The sequence below is a fragment of the Microtus ochrogaster genome, chromosome 5 (genome assembly GCF_000317375.1).
Source record: "Microtus ochrogaster isolate Prairie Vole_2 chromosome 5, MicOch1.0, whole genome shotgun sequence".
Classification (NCBI taxonomy): domain Eukaryota; kingdom Metazoa; phylum Chordata; class Mammalia; order Rodentia; family Cricetidae; genus Microtus; species Microtus ochrogaster.
Window position 1 is genome coordinate 16,124,507 of NC_022012.1, and position 20,909 is coordinate 16,145,415.

General features: G+C 51.6%; 3 protein-coding genes across 5 annotated transcripts in view; 1 reads left to right on the plus strand and 2 right to left on the minus strand.

The window, feature by feature from the left end:
- Positions 1–144: 144 nt before the first annotated feature.
- Swsap1 (SWIM-type zinc finger 7 associated protein 1) lies at positions 145–3,099 on the plus strand. Of its 2 annotated transcripts, XM_005346930.2 has the most exons (3): positions 146–469; positions 1,075–1,673; positions 3,016–3,099. In XM_005346930.2, exons 1-2 carry the CDS (start codon positions 227–229, stop codon positions 1,666–1,668), a joined length of 837 nt encoding a protein of 278 aa, XP_005346987.1. In that variant the 5' UTR covers positions 146–226; the 3' UTR covers positions 1,669–1,673; positions 3,016–3,099. The 2 variants fall into 2 exon arrangements, with proteins under 2 accessions (XP_026634774.1, XP_005346987.1); XM_026778973.1 differs by lacking the exon at positions 3,016–3,099 and having other exon boundaries at positions 145–469; positions 1,078–2,504.
- A 1,361-nt stretch (positions 3,100–4,460) lies between these two features.
- Epor (erythropoietin receptor) lies at positions 4,461–8,926 on the minus strand. The gene is made up of 8 exons (XM_005346931.3): positions 8,812–8,926; positions 7,706–7,838; positions 7,210–7,385; positions 6,966–7,123; positions 6,141–6,294; positions 5,971–6,058; positions 5,198–5,285; positions 4,461–5,104 (listed from the first exon to the last, which is right to left on the minus strand). The coding sequence occupies exons 1-8, from the start codon at positions 8,924–8,926 to the stop codon at positions 4,493–4,495; spliced, it is 1,524 nt and encodes a 507-aa protein (XP_005346988.1). The 3' UTR covers positions 4,461–4,492.
- Positions 8,927–13,947: 5,021 nt separating this feature from the next.
- The window catches only part of Rgl3 (ral guanine nucleotide dissociation stimulator like 3), a 16,728-nt gene continuing 9,766 nt past the window's right edge, over positions 13,948–20,909 (minus strand). For both annotated transcript variants that reach the window (XM_026778942.1, XM_013346177.2), the window contains exons 10-19: positions 19,217–19,273; positions 19,025–19,111; positions 18,807–18,839; positions 18,601–18,722; positions 17,422–17,517; positions 17,246–17,314; positions 17,063–17,159; positions 15,751–15,891; positions 15,326–15,440; positions 13,948–14,874 (exon numbers count right to left, since the gene is read on the minus strand). In XM_026778942.1, the coding sequence (XP_026634743.1) occupies positions 14,756–14,874; positions 15,326–15,440; positions 15,751–15,891; positions 17,063–17,159; positions 17,246–17,314; positions 17,422–17,517; positions 18,601–18,722; positions 18,807–18,839; positions 19,025–19,111; positions 19,217–19,273 (936 nt within the window). In that variant the 3' untranslated portion in view covers positions 13,948–14,755. The remainder of the gene's footprint in view (positions 14,875–15,325; positions 15,441–15,750; positions 15,892–17,062; positions 17,160–17,245; positions 17,315–17,421; positions 17,518–18,600; positions 18,723–18,806; positions 18,840–19,024; positions 19,112–19,216; positions 19,274–20,909) is intronic.

Sequence of the window (20,909 nt, forward strand, 5' to 3'; positions counted from 1 at the left end):
GCTTCCTCCACGGATCCCTCAAGCCCCGGCTTCCTCCACGGATCCCTCAAGCCCCGGCTTCCTCCACGGATCCCTCAAGCCCCAGTTTCCTCCACGTTCCGTGTTTTGAACGTTTACGACAGCTCCAGCGACCGACAGTGAAGCTGTGAACTGTAGCCAATGAGGCATCTGTGTGGGCGGGCCCCGGACGAGAGCGCAGCCCTGATTGGTCAGCGGTACTTGGCAAATGGCGGAGGCGCTGAGGCGGGTCCTGGATGCGGGCAGCGCAGCGAGGCCCGAGGGGGATGGAGCTAGCGGGCCACCGTTGCTGCTGCTCGGCGCTCCGCGTTCCGCGCAGACGTCGCTGCTGTTTGCAGCCGCCCTCGAGGCGGCAGGGGAAGGCCGCGGGCCTGTCCTCTTCCTGACACGAAGGCCACTTCAGAGCCTGCCGCTCAATACACCCGCAGCGCGGGAACCCTGGCGGCTCCAGGTAACCGGAGGGCGCGGCCTGGAACGTGTCACCCAATGGCAGGATAGGCTGCGCATGAGTGGCAGGTCGGCAGGCCAATGGCACGACAGAAAACCTATGCGGAAGAGGAGGGTGGAGGACTCGGAGTAGCCATGTGTGGCAATGGCAGTGCGGGTTTAGTTAAAATTGAATGAAAGACCGTCTTTAGCGAGCGTGGGCTCCCAGGAGGAGCGGTCAGGGTAGAAACCTTGGTCTAAACACTCCTCCTTCCTCCCCCTCCTCTCCCTCTCCCTCCTCTCCTCCCCTCTCCCCTCTCTCCCCTCTCTCTATACCCTCTCCCCTCTCTCCCCTCTCCTCTCTCTCATCTCCCCTCTCCCTCCCCTTTCTATCTCCCCCTCTGATTCGGAGTTTCCTTAGTATCAAGCCATCCTGCTACATAACGAGTTTTCAATCATCCTGGGTAACATGAGCCATGATACATGCTGGACAAAGGCTGCTGGTGCTTCATCCTGAACTCTGTGTATGGGGCGTGAGAGCCGCGACTGGGAAAGAATGGAAGAGCCATGGCAGCCATAGTATGGCATCTTGGCCTCCTATATTAAATATTGCCTTTTCCTGTCTTCTAGAAGATTCGATTCCAGTACCCATCCTCAGTTCCAGAGCTTCTCCAGCTGCTAGCCTCTGCCCATGAGGCCCCAGGGCCTGCCCCGTCCCTTCTACTGCTGGACGGCCTGGAAGACTATCTAGCAGAAGATTCAGGGACCCAGGAAGCCGCCTACTTGGCTGCATTGCTTCTAGATACTGTTGCCTACTTTAGCCACCATCATGGAGCCAGTGGCAGCTGCGGGCTTGTGGTGGCCCTTGAGACCCAAAAAGAAGCAGACAGTGATGTCCCACATCTGACATTGCTTCAGCGGTATTTTCCTGCACAGTGCTGGCTGCAGCCAGATGCCCTAGGCTTGGGACAGCAGTACTGCCTTCGAGCCAGCCTGGCGTCGGGCCCGCTGAGCCCCAGGATGGAGTGGTCAGTGACTTTCTTGCCCAGTGGAGAGATGAAGATCACCCCATGGCCTACCCAGGCTTCTAAGCCCTGCTCGGACAGAAAAGGTTCTAGTGCTAGAAGCCAGTCATTAACTTTGGCATGTGACAACCTCTCTGGTCCTCAGTGTCCCTTGGATAGAACACTGACTTCGGGGACAGGTGCAGAGTCAAAGACCTGAACAGTGTAGGTTTTCTTTTATAGACTAGCATTGTTGAGAGCTGGTGAGATGGCTCAGTAGGGAAGGGACCTTGCCAACCTGCATGATGGCCTGACTTTGATTCCTGGGACCCACATGGTTGGAGTCTAGAGCTGACTCCTGCAGGTTGTCTTCTGACCTCCAGTTTTGGGTGGTGACACACACACGCCCTCCACACTAATAATAATAAATAAATAATAAACCCTTCTAAATAAATAAATATAGTCAGCTGGAGCTTCCTTTGCCCACTGGCTGTCATTGATGAGATTCAGCCACGTTTCCTAGTTCATTTCTTTACCTGTTGCATTCTTTTCCCAGACAGGACCTTGTGTAGCTCAGGCTAGGCTCAGACTAAATAAATACTTAGCAGAGGCTATCCTTGAACTTCTGATCCTCCAGCCCCATCTCTTGAGGGCAGGGCCTATGGCGTGTTCTCATATACTTGACTCCTCTTGCCTATTCCATGGGTGCCTGTATCTGTTACCTCTGTGTCTCTGCTTACATACTGTCGGGATTAAACATACACATGCCCTTGCACATGTGTGTAGGGTGTACGGCTGGGAGTGGACTCACTCCACATAGAGTATAGGACATACATTTTTAATGCCATTAAACTGAATTTGAGCATGGTTATATGCAAAATGGTAGGCCCAGCTTTGGGACGTAGGTGTAGGAGGTCACTGTGTAAGGTTGTCCTAAGCCACTCTGACATACACTAGACCCTGTCTCAGAAGAACCCAAATGGGCCAGGCTGTTAATCCTAGTGTGTTTAAGGCCAGCCTAGTTTCAGTGGACTGTTCAGGCCACCCAGGGCTACATAGTGAGACCCTGTCTCAAAGGCAAAACAAAAAAACTAGGGAGCTGGAGAGAGGGCTCGGTGGTTAAGAATTCTCCCACAGAATGCGGATTCCTATCAGACGCAACATTTGCTACTACAGCTCCAGGGGATCTGATGCCCTCTTCTGGTCTCCTTGGACATTGGGCAAGAAGTGGTGAACATACATACATATAAGCAGAACGCTCATACACATGAAATTAAAGTATGTAGGGCCTGGGTCTACCCTTGTTCCTGGGGTGCATCTTGAGGACAGTTTTTGGTCAGCTAACTAAAGCATTCTGTTTGTTTCTGTGCTCCCCCTGTCCCACCTGGTGATTAGCTGTAGGGCATTGTTGACTTCATCTTTGGCATGGTAATTTTCCATCTGCCTGGGCAGAAATCCTTGTGCAGCCGCTAGGTATATAAGGATTTTCCCAAGGTTGAATAAAGGGCATTCAGCTGATCTCCTTTCGAATGACCCAGGTCTCTTTGTGTGTTCTTCCAATCTCCAGGCCCTTGCCCGACTCGCATAAATACAGTGGCACACGAACTGTACCAAGGGTGTAACACAAAATCGGGTGTTACAAAAGTATATAAAAAATCTTAAAAACAGACTGAAGAGATGGCTCAGAGGGTAAGAACACTGGCTGCTCTTCCAGAGGTCCCGAGTTCAATTCCCAGCACCCACATGGTGGCTCACAACCATCTGTAATGAGACCTGGTGACTTCCTCGTTAGCAGTATATTGTATGCTTAATAAATAAATAAATAAATTTTAAAAACAAAACAAATCAATCCTGAAGGTAAGCTTGGGACTCAGGGTGTTGTAAAGGTGGGGGGGGGTGAATAATTCATCCTGTAACGGGAGCTCCTTAAGCTTGGGAAGTAAACAACTCAAAGGCTTCGGGAAGACCCTGGAACTCTCAGACAAGCTGAGCTGCTTAGAAAGGATGCTCTCTAACCTGTGGAACTGTCTGCAGCTGTGCAGGGTGCTCCAGGCTTCCAGTGCTGGTGTGGGCTTTGCTGGTGCAGCTGTCCGAGTCACTTCTACTCCTGCAAGTAACCCACATGTGCAGGAATGCACATAACTCCAGTAAAACTCATTGGGTCACCAAATTGGACTCGGTGGCACGCATACTTGGATCTGTTTTTCTATCTGGATGAGTAGATGTTGGTTTGTGCCCCCCAGGAGCAGTGTGGATGCGGCACTAAGTCTCAGGTGGCTTGTGTTGGCAGCTAGGGAGCATGCCCTGACTGTTGTGGTCCCTCTTCATGTTTGTGAGATCCACAATTTCAGTCTTAGCACCAAGACTTTAGCTATGCTTTCCCATGGTCTAGGTCCAGGGAAAGTTGGGGTTTGAAGGTTTCTACAGAGGCTGTGGCAGAGCATAGTGACTGCACATGTGTGAAGCTCAAGTCAGTTCCCAGCACCACATTATCTTGGTATGGTGGAACAAGCCTGGAGTCCGAGCACTCAGGAAGTAGAAGCCGGAGCGTCACAAGTTCAAGGTCACCTTCAGCTACCACATCTCAACTAAAATATGGGCTAGCAAGAGAAGAATAAAAGCATTTCCCGTGCCAGTCTAGGAACATGAGTTCCACATCCCTGGAACTCACATAAGAAACAAAAAACCTGGTTGTGGTGTGTGGTCTGATGGAGCAATCCAAAGACAAGATGGGGGCAGAGGTCAGAGGAGCAACCAGAAACACAGACAACCAGCCCGGGCCATGAAGCATGGCAGGAACAAGGCGGGGGGAGGGAGTCGACTCCATCCATGAGTTACACACACAAATCAGATACAGAGTGGTAGAAAAATCGATATGTATATATTTCTATGTACAGACAGATAACTGTCCATCTTGACATTGCAAGGCTGTTGCTTCCTGGACAGGATGGGCTGGGCAGAAGACCGAGGTCAGCTGTGACTGTAAGTATGGTTTTCAACCCTGTTCAAGAAGTTGTGGGCTTGGGATCTCATAGGCTGGCGTCCTAGGAGCAGGCCACATAGCTGGGGTGCAGAGGCTCTGGGTCCGGGACAAGGCTATTCTCATAGGGGTGGGAGTAGGGGCCATCAGATGCGTCCCCATGGACTCCCTGGGAACTCCCCGAGCTGTAATCTGTTGAGATGCCCGAATCAGACACCACAAGGTACAGGTACTTCAGGTGAGGTGGAGTGGGAGGCAGCTCAGGAGGTAGCGCCCGAGGGCAGAGGCGCTGGGAGTTGGGGTCCAGGATGGTGTACTCAAAACTGGAAGGTGAAGTGCCCTCTGGCCTGGGCTTTGAGGCCAACTCAGAGGGGCAGGAAGATGCTTCCGAGCCTTCATCCATAGTCACTGGGTCCACACTGTCCCCAGATCCTGAGAGCTCCTCACTGCATGGGCTCCGGGGCAGCAACCACTCATCCAGTACCAGGTAGGTGTCCTGGGCATGCTCACTGCCCCCTGGCTCCAGTAAGGGCCCCTTGTCATCTGCCCGTGGCTCCCCTGCCTGTGTTACCCCCCAGCAGCGCTCTGAGAGGACTTCTAGGTGGGCAGGTGGGTCCTCCGGGAAGGAGTTGCTTGGGCTCCACCACAGACAGCCGTCCTGCTGTAACAGCCACAGCTGGGAAGAGAGCACCCTCCTGCTCAGAGGCCTGGGCTTGGCATGCAGTAGCAGGGCAGCCCCAGGAGCGGAGAAGACAAACAGGTCACCTACCTGGAAGTTACCCTTGTGGGTAGTGAAGAGACCCTCAAACTCACTCTCTGGGCTTGGGATGCCAGGCCAGATCTTCTGCTTCAGAGTCCTGTTGAAGTCAGAAACAAGTCCATGGGTGTGTGCTGCTGGGCACTCACCAGTGCCCTCTCGGATCCCCCCACTACAGTGATGCCAAGGTTCCTGCAGGGGGGGGGGAGGTCCTACAAAAGTGTGTCTGGGATAGTTTTGAAGGATGCAAAGGAGTTCAGTGCAGGCTCCCTCACACCCGTCATCTCTCCTTTCCATAGGCTGAGGGTGGAATCCCCGGAACCACCAAAACGCGTGCGTAAGTGCGTGTGTGTGCGTGCGCGATTCCCAACGAAGTAAATACCCAGGGCCACGAAGGGCTGGCAGGATGTGTACTTTCTGGAAAAGTAGGACGAGCAAAGTTTTGAGTGCACTGGGAATTATAAATACCGCAGCACATAATTATAAATACGCAGCATGGTCAGGTCATTAAAGCCACTGGGCTTAAATCTCTTCCATTAACTGTCTGGTTGTTTTGACAAGGTTGACTACATCGGGAAATGGAACCCACAAAAGAATGCGGGAAGGAGCCATCGCTGAGGTCAAGAGAACTCTAGCAGGTGACCGAGAGAAAGGAAGTTCAAGAGTCTGGGTGTGGTCTGGCTTGTATTCTATCACTGATAACTGGGTGACTCTAGGCCAGTGCTCACCCCTCAGCCTGCTTTCCCTAGAGAGAGATCTGACTTTAGCTCGGGTTGGGGGCTCACCGGCGGTGGGACAGCAGTGCCAATACTGCCAGCAGCATCGAGATGAGAACGAGGATGAGAGACAGCGTCAGGATGAGAGGGTCCAGGTCTGGGAGACAGGAAGGAGGTCAGGGAGGTTTGCCGGGTCTTTGGCCCACCTCGTTCTTCTCTCCGAGGAACTGGAGCCTCACCGCTAGCAGTCAGCAGCGACGCGGGCTCAGACCAGGCGCTCCAGAAGCCGCTGAAGCTCGGCTCGGCCATGCGCGCTCGAACAGCGAAGGTGTAGCGCGTCCCGCCCCTCAGGTTGCTCAGTACACACTCAGTGCGTCCTTCCAGGACCTCCACCTAGGGTTCGGTGGAGTCAGTCACCAACTAGCGCCCAGTGAGAAAATAGGGAAGCTTGCACGGAGGCATCTAGTCAGCACCCTAATAATGGGAACGGTATTTGGGGGCACTCAAGTAACGGTATCACTGACAAGGCCCATTTTTTGGCTCAAGGCAAATCAGATCAAGGACCCCCAAAGACAAGAGCTGACTCTGAGCTATATAAAGGAAGAGCCAGGCACCTCACAGAGAGCACCTCCCTGACATCTGAGGATGTGAACTAGGTTGTGAGAGGGGCTGAGGCCCTAGAGAAGCCTGAGCAACGTGCGAGTGGAGGGAAAGTGGGCGTGAGCTAACGTGAGCGCCAATTAGGTATGGTGCCGCTCAGGGGACCCTAGTGGTAAAACGAGAAAGACTCAGGAAAGTTGTTCTCTGATCCCCTCAAGGGCACAGTGGCGAGCGTGCACCCAGCACAGAAAAGAGAGCAATTAAAAAAAAGCGATGGTTGGGGCTGGAGAGATGGCTCAGAGGTAAAGAGCACTGACTGCTCTTCCAGGGGTCCTGAGTTCACAGGTAGACAGAACCCTGTATAATATTTATAATAAACAAATCTTAAAAAACACAAACAGCGATGGGGACCCAAAAGAGTGGTATTTTGGGCCAGGACGCAGGGAGGTTGAGTGGACTCTCACCCTTTGCGTGGTCCCTGCCCGGTTGCCTGCAGACACGTCCACCTCGTAACGGATGTGGGTAGTCATAGGTGCCCCAGGAGGTGGCAACCAGCGCAGCACCACGTGGCTGCCCTCCTCCGCCCGGCGCGCCAGCAGTCCCGCAGGGGCGTCCAGGAGTACTGCAGAAAGTGAAGCAAATCGGGTAGGCAGGGACACAGCCCAGCCTCCACCCCGACCGATGTCGCTCCCATCCCCTCTCACCTACCAACTTCATTGATATGGATGATGCGGTGGTAGCGAGGAGATCCGGAGGCCGCCGTCACGCGTAGCTCCAGTGGCACGAAGCTCGACGTGTCCGCTGTCGGCAGTGAACACCAGAAACGCACGGAGCCGCGGACTGTGGGTGCCTGGTGCAGGCGACATGACTTACGTGACTCACCCCTGTGCGACCGGAGAAACCGAGAAGAAAAGATTGGACAAGCAGGGAGGGTAGGAGATGACTGGAGAGTTTTTGATTTCTTTTGCTCAGATAGTGGAGACCACATTGGAGCGCCCCAATTCCAATGTGATGGACCGTTGATGGAGAATTATTCCAACCCCGGCCACCAGGGGGAGCCCTCCGCCCATTTCCCCCACCCCCACCCCCCGCCTGTCACCCTTAACCAAGACTTCAGACCCGTGGAGACATTCCAGGTTATGACATTCAGGAAACTTTGCTGCCCCGAACCCCGCCTTAGGTCACCTAGTCCTGGGAGACTCACTCGAGCTGATAAGAGAAGCTGTAGTTGAAGCCCATCCCGGAGCTCGCTGCTTCCTCCCAGAAACACACCAAGTCCTCCAATCGCTGGGTGAAGCACAGAAGTTCTTCGGAGCCCCGGGATGCCAGCAGGGCCGCTAGGGAGGGGGGTTGCCATGGAGCGGGGAGGTGGGTGGTGGTCAGGGAAGTCGAAGTCTGTACTCCACAGTCCCCTAACCCTCCCTCCTATCGCCTGTGCAGACCCGATAATTGTAGTGCCCCGCCCTCTTCTCCAAGAGGGCCTTCGAGGGGTCTTGCAGAAGTGGCACCTCTAGAACTCGCAGTAGCGACCCCGCCTGCTTTGTCCCAACCCCGTGCACACGCCCACTCACCCTGTAAGTTGAGCGGTGCTGGCCCCGCCCTAGCGCGCGTGTGTGCAGAGTACTGGCCTCCTATCGGTCCCCGCAGGCACCCGGTTGCCCCCCGATAGCGCCAACCGTGTCCCCCGCCCCCCTTCCTCCTCCTAGCAAGAAGTGGAAGAGATCTAGCACCATACGCCGCGCCAAACCGTGTTTACAGTCGCCTGCAGACGGGTCCTGTTCTCCCACCACCTTAACCACTTTCCAGGGCCACTGTGAGTTTGATCACTTCCAACTAGGAGCTCTGACCTACTCTGCCCTTCCGAATTCTACCACATCTCAGAGTCCCTCAAAACACAAAACAGAGCCAAAGGGGTTGGTTAACCTGTCACCCCAGTAGTTGAGAGGTGGATGAGGGCAGCCTGAGCTACCGTAAGACCCTGCTTCAAAAACAAAACAAAACAAAAACAGCACAGGCAGGGTGACACTTGCCTTTAATCCTAGCAGTTCAAGGCCAGCCTGGTCTACCTTCTGAGATTCTGTTTCAAACAGCTAAAACAATCTTAAGCCTTTCTAAGACTTTTCCCCCTGGGCATGGCTCAAGGGTCAGACATTGACATGCCTCATCAGGTTCAGAAACCAGTTTGACTGTAGGACCCATCTGGGGGTTCAGAGGACGTGGATGTGTGGCCCCCGAGACCCAAGCTGGAAATTCAGGCGGTAGCATTGCCCTCTACGACTTAATGAGGGGGTACCCATGTATAGCTCTTACCTTTGCTCTCAAACTTGGGGTCCAGGAGGCTGGGTGAGGGAGCCCAGGCTGCACCAGCAAGTAGGAGACAGAGGGGGCCAACCCGAGGCCAGAGGGGCACCCTGAGGTGGTCCATGATGCAGCCCCAGTTTCAGGAAGCCCAGGGCTCCAGCCCCTCCGTGTCCCCCCCGCCTCCCCTCCCCTTTCCTCTTTCCCCTTTCCCCCAGTCCACAGCTGGGTCAGCAGCAGCTGCCGGACACAGCTGACCAGGAGCTTCCAAGTGGCAGCTCCCTCCAGGGGGCGGGGCCAGCACGCAGTCGGGGACAGATAAGCCACAGGCCTCCGGAGGGAACAGGGGCCCTCTTGGGCACAGCCGCCTCCATAACCAGTGTAGGGGGGTGGGGCAGATAGAAGGGTTTTGTTTCGGGGGAGGGGGTTGGTGGTTGCTAATGTGGTCATGGACACGAGACTTACCTTCTTCACGTCTAGTCAGGGCGTCTGTAAATCTGCCCTGCTGAGCAGGCCAGCAGGACACAGATGGAAACACTAGGCGGTACCTCTTCCTCAGTCCGGTTCGAAATAAAAATCCTAAAGATGACTACCAACTGGACGTCTGAGCAGGACCAGGCTGTGCAGTCTGACAAACAACATGCTATGGTGTTTTCTGTTTGTGGATTACACCGATTTGGGAATAGATCATTATGATTTTAAAAATCGTAAACATTTATTTATTATGTGCGTGTGTGTGCACACGCGTGTGTGCATGCGTGCGTGTGTGCATGCCCCAATGCACTAGGGCACATATGGAGGGGACAGGACAACTTTGGGAGCCAATCCTCTCCTACCATGTGGTTCCCAGCATTGGGGCTTAGATCTCACCAACCCGGTTTTTGTTTTATTTGTTTTTTTGTTTTTGTTTTTGTTTTTGTTTTCTGAAACGGGGTCTTATTGTATCCCAAGCTGACTTCAAATTCATTGTATGAATCACTAAGGATGATCTTGAACTTCTGTTCTCCTGCCTCCACTTCCTTCATGTTGGGATGGATGGCAGGCATGCACTACCATCTCCGGTCTATGTGGTGCTGGAACGGAACCCAGACCTCAGGCATGCTGGACAAGGGCTCTTCAATGAGCTACAGCTCCGGTATTGTTTTGTTGTTTTTTGTTTGTTTTTGTCACAGGGTGTCACTAAATAGCCCAGACTGTTCTGGAATTGTGGCGATCCTCCTGTCTCAGGTTCCTGAATGCTGGGATCACAGACCTGTGCCACCACACCTAGCTTCCTTTACTTTTAAAAAAGAAAGTTGAATGGGGTGTAGCCCATGGTACAGCCCTTATCTAGCAGCGGAAAGCCTCGGGTTTATCCCCAGCACCACCAAGATGGACAGAAAGGTAAGTGAATTCATACACATGTACACGATAGATACATGTATGGATGCACACACACAAAGATATATGTGTGGATATGTACATACATATATGAATAGATACATACATGGATAGATAGGTAGAGAGATAGATAAATACGCACATACAAACATACATACATACATACATACATACTGCTCTTGCAGAGGACCTGGTTTGGATTCCCAGCACCCACATGGTACCTCACAACTGTCTGTATTTCCAGTTCCAGGGGATCCAACACCCTCTTCCGGTCTCTATAAGCACTGTACACATGTGCACAGATGTATATACAGCCAAAATGATCAAATACATAAAACAACAAAAGATGGATATCAGTGTGATTCTCTTCCTCAAGAAATGGGCTTTGTGGCCGGGCGGTGGTGGCGCACGCCTTTAATCCCAGCACTCGGGAGGCAGAGGCAGGCGGATCTCTGTGAGTTCGAGGCCAGCCTGGTCTACAAGAGCTAGTTCCAGGACAGGCTCCAAAGCTACAGAGAAACAGTAACCCTGTCTCGAAAAAACTGAAAAAAAAAAGAAAAAAAAAGAAATGGGCTTTGTTTGGAGACAGCTTGGTTATGTATCAAAGGCTCAAACTCAGAGGGGTCTTCCTGCTTCTGCTCCTCCCCCCCAAGCCCATGCTGTGATTACAGGCGTGTGCGCCTTGCCTGGCCTAGAGATGTGTATGGGGCAGGGGGACACTCTCAGGCTAGTTCAGATGAGAAAATGAGATGATGCCGCACATACAAATGACTAGCTCTTGTAGACCAGGCTGGCCTCGAACTCACAGAGATCTGCTTGCCGCCTCTGCCTCCCAAGTGCTGGGATTAAAGGTGTGCGCCACCCCCCTCCCACCCAAATGGTCTTTTTAAAAAAAAGATTTATTTATTATTTATACAGTATCTTGCCTACATGTATGTCTACTCGCCAGAAGAGGGCACCAGATCTCATTACAGATGGTTGTGAGCCACTTTGTGGTTGCTGGCAACTGAACTCAGGACCTTCGGAAGAGCAGCTAGTGCTCTTAACCGCTGAGCCATCTCTGCAGTCTGATACAAATGGTCTTAAGGAGATTTTTGACTAAAACAAACAACAACAAAACCAAACAAACAGAAAAACGGTAGCTGAGGAGATGGCTCTGTAGGTAAAGTTCGATCCCCAAGACCCATGTAAAAAGCAGGATGAAAAGCCGGGCACCTTTAATCCCAGCACTCGGGAGGCAGAGGCAGGTGGATCTCTGTGAGTTCGAGACCAGCTTGGTCTACAGAGCTAGTTCCAGGACAGGCTCCAAAGCCACAGAGAAACCCTGTCTCGAAAAACCAAAAAAAAAAAAAAAAAAAAAAAAAAAAAAAAAAAAAAAAAAGCAGGATGAGGAGTTTCTACATGAATCTCACTGCAGCAAGATGTGGATGAATCCCTGTAGCTCGCTGGCCAGCCAGTCTAGCTGAAGAGGTGAGCACCAGGTTCAGTGAGAGATCCTGTCACAAAAATTAGGATGGAGCATGCACAACTCAGATGTTTTAAGTCTCCCTCTGGCCTGTGTAGTGCTTGCCTGTGAACACATGTATACAGCACACACTCAATCACAATAACAATAGAAACAAACAACTAAGCGAGACATCCAAGGATGTTCTTTTTCTTTGTTTATCTTTGTTTGGTTTGTTTTAGAGACAGGGTCTCTCTATGTAACAGTCCTGACTGTTCTGGAATCCTCTCTGTAGAACAGGCTGGTCTCGAGCTCAGAAATTCACCTGCCTCTGTCTTAGTGCTGGGATTAAAGGAGTGTTCCACCAACCTCTAGCATAAAAATGTTCTTTTGGCTACTATGACAAAACCATGGATAGCAGAAGGAGATAGCAATTTATTTCTGACATTACTTTCCAAGTGACAGCAATCCACACAGCAGTTGTCCAACTCCAAGGGCCCAGGTGCCTTCCCACTTGTTGCTCAGTTACTCAGAGGATGTGACTACTCAACCAGACCAGTTATCTCATGTCTTCAATCTAACCATCAGAAAGCAGGAATTGTGGAAGGGGAAGACTCACCCCTCCATTTAAGAGTAGCCCTCGGAATTGGCCAACTTCCCTTCATTGTATCTCTCATTGGCCAAGAATTAATCACGTGACCATATTTGCTACAGGAGTCAGACAAAGCAGCTTTTGTTGTAGATCAGTGGCAGAGCAATTGCCCACCACGTACAAGGCCCGGGGTTTGAGCCCTAACACAGGAAAAGTGTTCATGTTGCTTTGACACAGGGTCTCTTACACAACGTGGGTTGCCCTTAAGCCCATCTTCCTTCACCTTTGGCTTTCTGTATGCTAGAGCGGCAAGTACATCTGTGGCTTTTACTTTGAGTGGCTGAAGATCAGTGGCTTTATTTCCATACGAGGTGAGTGAATTTGAGGGAGAACAGACAATCTTATTCTCAGAGCAAATCAGAGTCGCCTCCACGTGAGTGCCAAGTGCTGAGGGAGTGGTGACCCTCCTTGAGGGTGCTGGGAATAGAAGCCAGATCCTTAGCAAGAAGAAGAGCTCTTAACCACTAAGTGATTTCTCCAGCCCTATATTAGACTTTTCTCTTTTCTTGCTCTCTCTCTCTCTCTTGTTGTTTTTTCAAGGCAGTGTTTCTCTGTGTATTCTGGCTGTCCTGGAATTTTCTCTGTAGACCAGGCTGACCTGATCTCAAACTCAGAGCTCCTCCTGCCTCTGCCTCCTGAATGCTACCACTACTGCCTAGCCCTTATTGGACTTTTCAATACAGCAGATATCAATTTCTTTTTGGCAAGTGCCTATTTCACTAGGATTTATGGGTGTGTATTATGCGTGTGTGTGCTCACTCATGCACACTCCCATGGAGGCCAGAGATTTGTATCAGTTATCTATCATTCTCTACCTTACTTTAAAAATATTTAAAAATATTACTCTTGGGCCTGGAGAGATGGCTCAGAGGTTAAGAGCACTGACTGCTCTTCCAGAGGTCCTGAGTTCAATTCCCAGCAACCATATGGTGGCTCACAACCATATGTAATGAGGTCTGGTGCTCTCTTCTGGCCTGCAAGCATACATGGAAGGAATGTTGTATACGTAATAAATAAATTTAAAAAAAATATTACTCTTTTGTGTGTATATAAGATGTGTGTTGGCAGCTGGGCGGTGGTGGCACATGCCTTTCATCCCAGCACTCAGGAGGCAGAAGCAGGCGGATCTCAGTGAGTTTGAGGCCAACCTGGTCTACAGATCTAGCTCTAGGACAGCCAGGGCTGTTACACACAGAAACCCTGTCTTGGAATGTGTGCTGAGAGCACATGTCTTGGTGCACACACACAGGTCAGAAGACCCCTTTGTGGAGTCCGTTCTCTCCTTCCATCTTTACATAGATTCTGGGACCTGGGACTGAACTCAGGATGCCAGGCTTGCCTCACAAGCACCTTTACCCACTGAGTCACCTTGATGGCCCTCAGCATTACTGAGACAGGGTCTCACGTGAATGATGGATAGCAAACCCCTGGGACCTGTCTCTCTCCACTCCTAGACTGGGATTACAGACATACCCCACCATGCCCTGCTGTTTATGTGGGTGCTGGGGATCTGAATTGAGGTTTCCTCACTAAGGCATTTTACAGACCCTTTGAAAATGGAAGAACTCGGTGATACCTGTTGAGGTCTAGTTTACAGCAGAATCTCGGAAGCCAGTGTGCTGCTGCTGTTTTGAGGTTACCTCTGAGCTCACTTCATCTACACTGTCTCTCTTTGCTTATTTGAGACAGGGAATAATGTCACAGGCTGGTCTGGAACTCCCACTACAGCTGAAAATGACCATGGACTCGACATCCTCCTGCCTCTGCAGTGCTAGGGTGACGGCCATTCACCACCATGCCCAATTTCTCGCTGCCTGTATTTGCGAGTGATGACAAACTCCTCCCTCCCCCCCACATCTCCACTCATGTGATGGAGAGACAGGGTCGCACCTTCTGAAAGCAGGGGGAGAAAACCCTGAACTCTCGTGAGGATTTTTTCAACCTTTTCTTAGTTTTGTTTTTTAAAATGAAGTTTTATGATGTGGTTCAGGTTTGCCTTCAGTTCACTATGTAGCTGAGGATGACAAACTCCTGATTCTCCTACCTGCAGCTCCCGAGCACTGGGATTATGGGCATGTGGCAACATGCTGGATATGCTCAGTGCTGGCTCTCAGACCCCTGATGCCACGTGTTAGGATCCAACTTAACTACACTCTATAGGACTTTTATTTTGGGTAGTGCTGAAAACATCCAGGGTCTAGGGCATGCTGGGCAAATGCCCTGCCACTAAGCTAAGCTCCCAGCTCTTAAAGCTCTTGATTTTTCTGAGTTCTACACTTTTCTCACACATCCATGTTTCTGGAATAATGGCCAAGTGCCAAGGAAGTCAGAGAGATGGTGTCTGATGGGCTAAGGCTGGGGAGTCCCCAGGATATGGAACAAGATGGCTTCTATTGGGGGACGGAAGCTCTTCAGGAAATGGACCCCTACTTTGATGGTGGTAGAAGCCAGGTACCAAGCTGTCCGTGGTGAATGCTGCTTCAGGTTGGGGAAGCTGAAGGTGTATGCCTTGTCCCCTCTTTCCGACGCAGCAAGAAGTCGCCAGGAGCGGTTGGGCTCATTGCATAGAAGACGTTGGCACTGTCCGGAATCAGGAGCTCTGCATGGAAATGGGGACCACGATGGGTAGCCTGCAAAGTCTGGGTGCTCCTTGGGGAACTTCCTATCACCCCAATGACTTCTCCCACATCCCTTCCCAGGCAAGCTTGGTCTACTGTGACAATGAACTCAGATGACTGCCACCACTCTTCCTCTTCAGCCGGTTAAGCTAAGGGCGTTCACACTCAAGGCTTGAACAACCTGTGATTGTGGGTGCTGGTGGTGGTGGTTGAAACTGGGATGTTCCTCATGGTCTCGGGTATTTGAATACTCGGTCCACATTTGGTAGCATTGTGTGGAGTGATCAGCAGCCTGGAGCTTCTCGGTGCTGGCCCCACCGTAAAGGACTGTAGCTCTCCGACTGTGAGCCAAGATAAACCCTTCCTCTCTTCAGTTGCTGTCTGGGGTTTTGTCACAGCAGTGACAGCTCAATGCAAACTGTCCCTGCTTACCTCTGTCTCCAGGTAGGACCTGGAAGAGCTGGTAGTCACGGGCCCAGGGCTGAGGCACATTGTGCTTCTCCAGGGCTCTTTGCACCACGCTGGGGGCTTTGTCCTGACAAGTGAGCTGTAAAAGAAAGACAGGAAAAGACCAGCCAGACGGTTCAGCAGGAAAAGACTACTCCAAGAGACAACCTGAGTTCTGTCCCTGACACCTGCATGGTAGAAGGAGAGAACCAATTCCTGCAAGTTGTCATCTGACCTACACACACTATATATATACACACACACATATATGTATACACACTATATGTACATATACATACATATACTATATATATACACGTATATGTAATTAAAACTCATACAAGAGGGGCAGGTGGTAAGGGACAGGGTCCCAGAACTAAGGACAAGGCTGTCCCCTCCTCATCCCTTACCAAGATGCTCCGATACAAGTTCCCATGGTTATTGTCGATGCTGACTCGAATGACACGGGCCTCTGAGGTCTGCTGCCCAAGGAGAGGAATTCGAGGGTTGCTCAGGGTCAAGGTTATGGAGGATTCCGTGTTCAGAGACGGCTGTAGGCAGTGTGGGGTTGGAGAGGTTGTGGCCTTGCTCATCTGCGTGATGAACACCATGCGGCTCTTTCCCCACTATAGTCACTCAGCTGATGAACACACACGACTCCCCCAGAGTCCTCACACCCCTTTCCTGCTACATGAGAGACTGGGGACCAGACAGTTAGGGTACACCCACAAGACCGAGCACATGTCATCCCTCACACACAGACTCCAGTTCCCTGTTATAGAAACAGATGGACACATGACCCATAGACACACAAAGCCAAGTTCACAGCAGGCTCCAGGTAGACAGCACATAGTGTACATTGTATAGTTGAAAAGCCACAACACACCATCAGTGAGCAACCTCAGGCATAGCTCTGTGGATATTTGGGCATACTTCTGTCAGGTATGCAGACTTTTAGGCTTGTATATCCTTGTAGAAGTGAGTGACAGCTAGAGCTGGTGGCACAGAACTATTATCTCAGCTGCTGGAAAGTTTGAGGTATGAGGATCACAAGTTCAAGGCTAGCTTCGGCAACCTAGTAAGACCCGTTTCAAGACAAAAAGTAATAAAAGTGTTGGGAGCATAGCAATTCTTCACTGACTTAGAGTCTGCCACTGAGGAGCTGGGATATAGCTCAGCGGTTGAGCCCCTGTCTAGAAAGAATCTCCCGCAAGGGGCTGGGAACACGGCTCCATAGTAGATCACTTGAAAGATTTTAGGTCCAATCCCAGTACTTTGTGTTTTGTTTTGGTTTTTGATTTGTTTTTGTCATTGTTGTTGAGACATGATATCATGGAACCCAGGCTCATTATGTAGCCAAGAAAGGCTTTGAACTCTGGTCCTCTTGCCTCCATCTCCCAAGTGCTGGGATTACAGGCCTGCACCACCACCACACTTGGCTGGAGTATTGTTTGTTAGGGAAAAAAAAGTATGGGGATTATACCTGGTGTGCCCTACAGATTGTTGGAAATCCAATCAGACAGGAGGAGCCAGATGGTAGGTCATGACTCATATGGCCATGGAGGTGCAGTCTCCCAGAGAAGGTAGCAGAGAGCAGCCAGTCTCTGCGACACACACCTGCAGTGCTGCATACACACACCAGACTCACACACACGCATGTGCACACACAGATACTGAACCCTGTGCCCCAGTCCTCAACACAACCACAGATCATTGTGGTACCTTGTTGCTGGAGCTCTGGGGTCCTGGGGAGGCTGGCGGACTACCAGGAGGAGGTTCTCGGTTTCTGGGACTGGATGGGGGAGACCCTGGAGACACACTGGTAAAAACACAGAATTCAAGGTGGGAGGGCTGGCCGGACTTTTGGTCCTGATGTCGCCTGTCCCTTTTGGCCTGCCTACTCACCTGGAGGCTGGTGAGGACTGGTCCCCGGGACTCTCACTAGGGGAAGAGTTCTTCTCCCGGGACAGCTTCCTAGGGTGAGGAGAAGGGATGGTTTAGCTCTGAAACTGGACGCCCCTGTCCACCCCCTCCCCCGTCTCTACCCACATGGCTTCCACTGCACACATCCTGACACTCACGCACTGAGACGCTTTGTGAGGCTGATTCGCCGCCGGATACGTGGGGAGCTGGGACAGGAGGCAGCTGGTGGCTCAATGACACGGGAGACCCGGTAGCTGGAGAGGTTCAGCATGTGAGCAGCGGTGAGGGAACAGGAAGCAGAGGAAGGATCAAGAGGTAGGAGTTAGGGTGAGTTGTCAATCAAGTACACAGTGGGGAGAGAAGAAGGGGTGAGGTGTCAGGTTAGGATGGAAACAGGATTCACTGGGGTACCAGGATGCATTATAGATGGGGTGAACTCTTTGGTTAGTGGGGTGCACAGCACTTACAGGGTGAGATTAGCTAGGGTTGTGGCTCACACATAGAGTGCTTGCAGAGAATCCCTTAGTAAGAGGTTGGGGCCATGGCTTAGGGGTAGAGCCCCTGCCTCGAGTCCCCAGTGAGGGGCTGGGGCTGTGGCTTAGGGGTAGATACCCTGCCTAGAATCCTTTAGTGAGAGGTTGGGGCTGTGGCTGAGGGGTAGAGCCCCTGCCTAGAGTCCCCAGAGAGGGACTGAGGCCGTGGCTGAGGGGTAGAGCCCCTGCCTAGAGTCCCCAGAGAGGGACTGAGGCCGTGGCTGAGGGGTAGAGCCCCTGCCTAGAGTCCCCAGAGAGGGGCTGAGGCCGTGGCTGAGGGGTAGAGCCCCTGCCTAGAGTCCCCAGCGAGGGGCTGAGGCCATAGTTGAGGGGTAGAGCACAGACTTAGCCTGTATGAGGCATTAACACTACAACACAAAACAAAACAGAAACCGCAGTGTGAAATGAAGAGTCAATTGGGCCAACATTAAATTCAGGGTCAGATAATTTAGGAGACCAACAGTGCATGGTATGCGTTGAACGGAATTAAAGGAAGCAATAGGGCTCTTGAGTCGGGGGGCCAGATGGACACTGCAGAGCTGATGGTCAGGGCCACAGATTTGGATGACAGGATCAGAAGTCTACGGGGAGACAGGTGGGGCGTTCAAGTTGATTGACTAATGGACATGAAGGGCGAAATCAGGGTATAGAATGGGCTCAAATTTTAGGTTGGAGGTGGGTAGTGACCTTCAGACCCAGGGAATAAAGGGTACAGGGTGGGGCTGTCCTCAGAATGGTCTGAGAAGCTTCTGGAAGGGGAGGAAAGGTGGATTGTATGTGAACTAGACTTGGTGGGTTGGTTACCTCTGTTCCTCACTGAGCTGGCGCTGGGCTCGAAGGGCAGCCAGGATTGGTGGGTGGGGACTCAGGCTGTAGAGTTGGCAGCGATGCTGTAGCTGCTGGATTCGGGCCAGGATCTCCCATTCCTGAGGGGGTGTCTACTGAGACCCTGCCCCACCCTGCTTCCCCATCCTGGGGCATCCCACCCACCCAAGTACCCACCTACTCACCTTCCTCCTCTTCTCAAAGTTGATGAGATTTCCCTGAGGGGGCAAAACTGGCTTGAGCTACAGCATCCAGGGTCAAGGGTCAAAAGTCAAGATCAAAAGCTAGGATGGTGTGAGCCACCATAGTATGTGAATGGGGGAGATGGGTACAAGGCAGGATCAAAGGTGATGCGTTGGGGGTGATAGAGCAGGGGTCAGGAGTCAAGGGTAAGGGGTCAAACCTTCAACATATCCGGTAAGGCTGTGTCCAGCATAATCAAGTCTGTGAGAAAGGTGCCAAGGTAGGGGACAGGACCTGGGGACAGTTTCTGCAACCCCAAAACTTCAGTTACTCAGTGACATCACTGACCCCAGGCCCCTCTCTGAGAGTCCCCTTTGTCACCCCCATCTCCATCCTGAACCCTATCACTTACTGACGGCAGACTTCCTGGGAGGCAGTCTTCATCATGGGGTCCCTCAGTGGTCTCCTCCTGGGAAGGAAGAGACTAAAGGGATCTGACGCTCACTTTGACACTTCTCATAGAGACCACTCTGAGACTGGCACATATACCCACACTGCCTTCACAGACCACTAGCTGGGGGGTGGTGAGATGGCTCAGCGGGGAAAGGACCCACCAGGTCAGCACTGGGCTGACTTTTGTGGCCTGGAGCTGTAGTTTAGTTGGAACTGCTGGGTTCCATCCCAAGTAGTACACAGCCTGACTGTGGCAGCCTTCTCCTGTCAGCCCAGCACTCAAGATAGAGGCAGGAAGATCAGGTGCTCAGGGCATCCTTATCCTACAGGAGACCCTGTCTAAAAACAAAAGAACATCACAAATGAGTTGTTAGAGCCAAACAGGGTGTAGAGTACCCTGGGGACAGAGAAAGCCTGAACTAAGGGAGTTCTAAAGCAAGTTCTGTGCCCCCAGGGTGGATGGTAAGAAAACGTTTGTTCCTGGTTTACTTAGAACAGGCTGACTGGGGAACCTCTAGAAGGACCCTGGACTCACTTCTGGGCATTATTCAGACAGAGAGCAAGAAGGTCTGTTCTGTCCTCCTTTGGGCTGGCGTCTCCTACAGGAACAAGTATGTGTTTGGTTCCCGGAGGGTCAGGACAATGCCTGGCACACAGTAGCTTTGATTTTTGCCTCTTGAGTCCTCCTCATTTGAAATACACCTTCACTGGGAAGGTTTTTAAACTTTGTTTGGCTCTGTTTTGTGTGTATATGAGTGTGGGTATGTGTAGATGTGTGTGCAGTGCCTCAGAAGGCCAGAGGAGGGCATCAGATCCCCTGGAGCTGAGATGGAAGTGACTGTGAGCTGTGTGGATGAAACACTGGACCCAAACTCAGATCCTCTCAAAGAGTTCAAGAGCTCTTGACCACTGACCACCTCTCTGGTTCCCCTGATGTTTGTTTGTTTGTTTGTTTGTTTGTTTGAGATAAGGTCTCACTGTAGCCCAGGCTGGCTACAAACTTGAGATCTTCCTGTCTCATTCCTGAGTTCTATGCTTACAGGGGTGTGCTACCTGCCTTGCTCATACATTAACAAGGTATTTTTCTTTTCTTTTTCCTTTCCTTTCTCTTCTTTCATTTCACTTTTTGTTTTGCTTTAGTTTTGTTTTTTGGAGACAGGGTCTTTGTGGCATAGAGTGACCTTGAACTCCTGCACTTTCTGCCTCTGCCTCCTGAGTGCTGGGGTGACAGGTGCGTACACCCTCACCCATTTTATACAGTGCTAGAGAGGGAACCCCTGGTTTCATCGTGTTATGCAAGCCTCTACCAACCGAATCCAGCTTCAGCCCCTCATGGTATTTACTGAATATTTACTGTGTTGTCATGCACTGTTTGGGGTAATAATTAGTCAGGGGTGACCAAGTGAGAGAAAATGGCTGGGACAGCCAAGATAACTCATAAGAAGGAAGGCAGAAACAAGGGCCATCAGGTGGGTAAGGGCCATCAGGTGGGTAAGGGCCATGAGGTGGGGAGGGGAGTGTGGAGGTGGGGAGGGGAGTGTAGAGATGGGGAGGGGAGTGTGGAGATGGGGAGGGGAGTGTAGAGATGGGGAGGGGAGTGTGGAGATGGTGGGGAGGGGAGTGTAGAGATGGGGAGGGGAGTGGGGAGATGG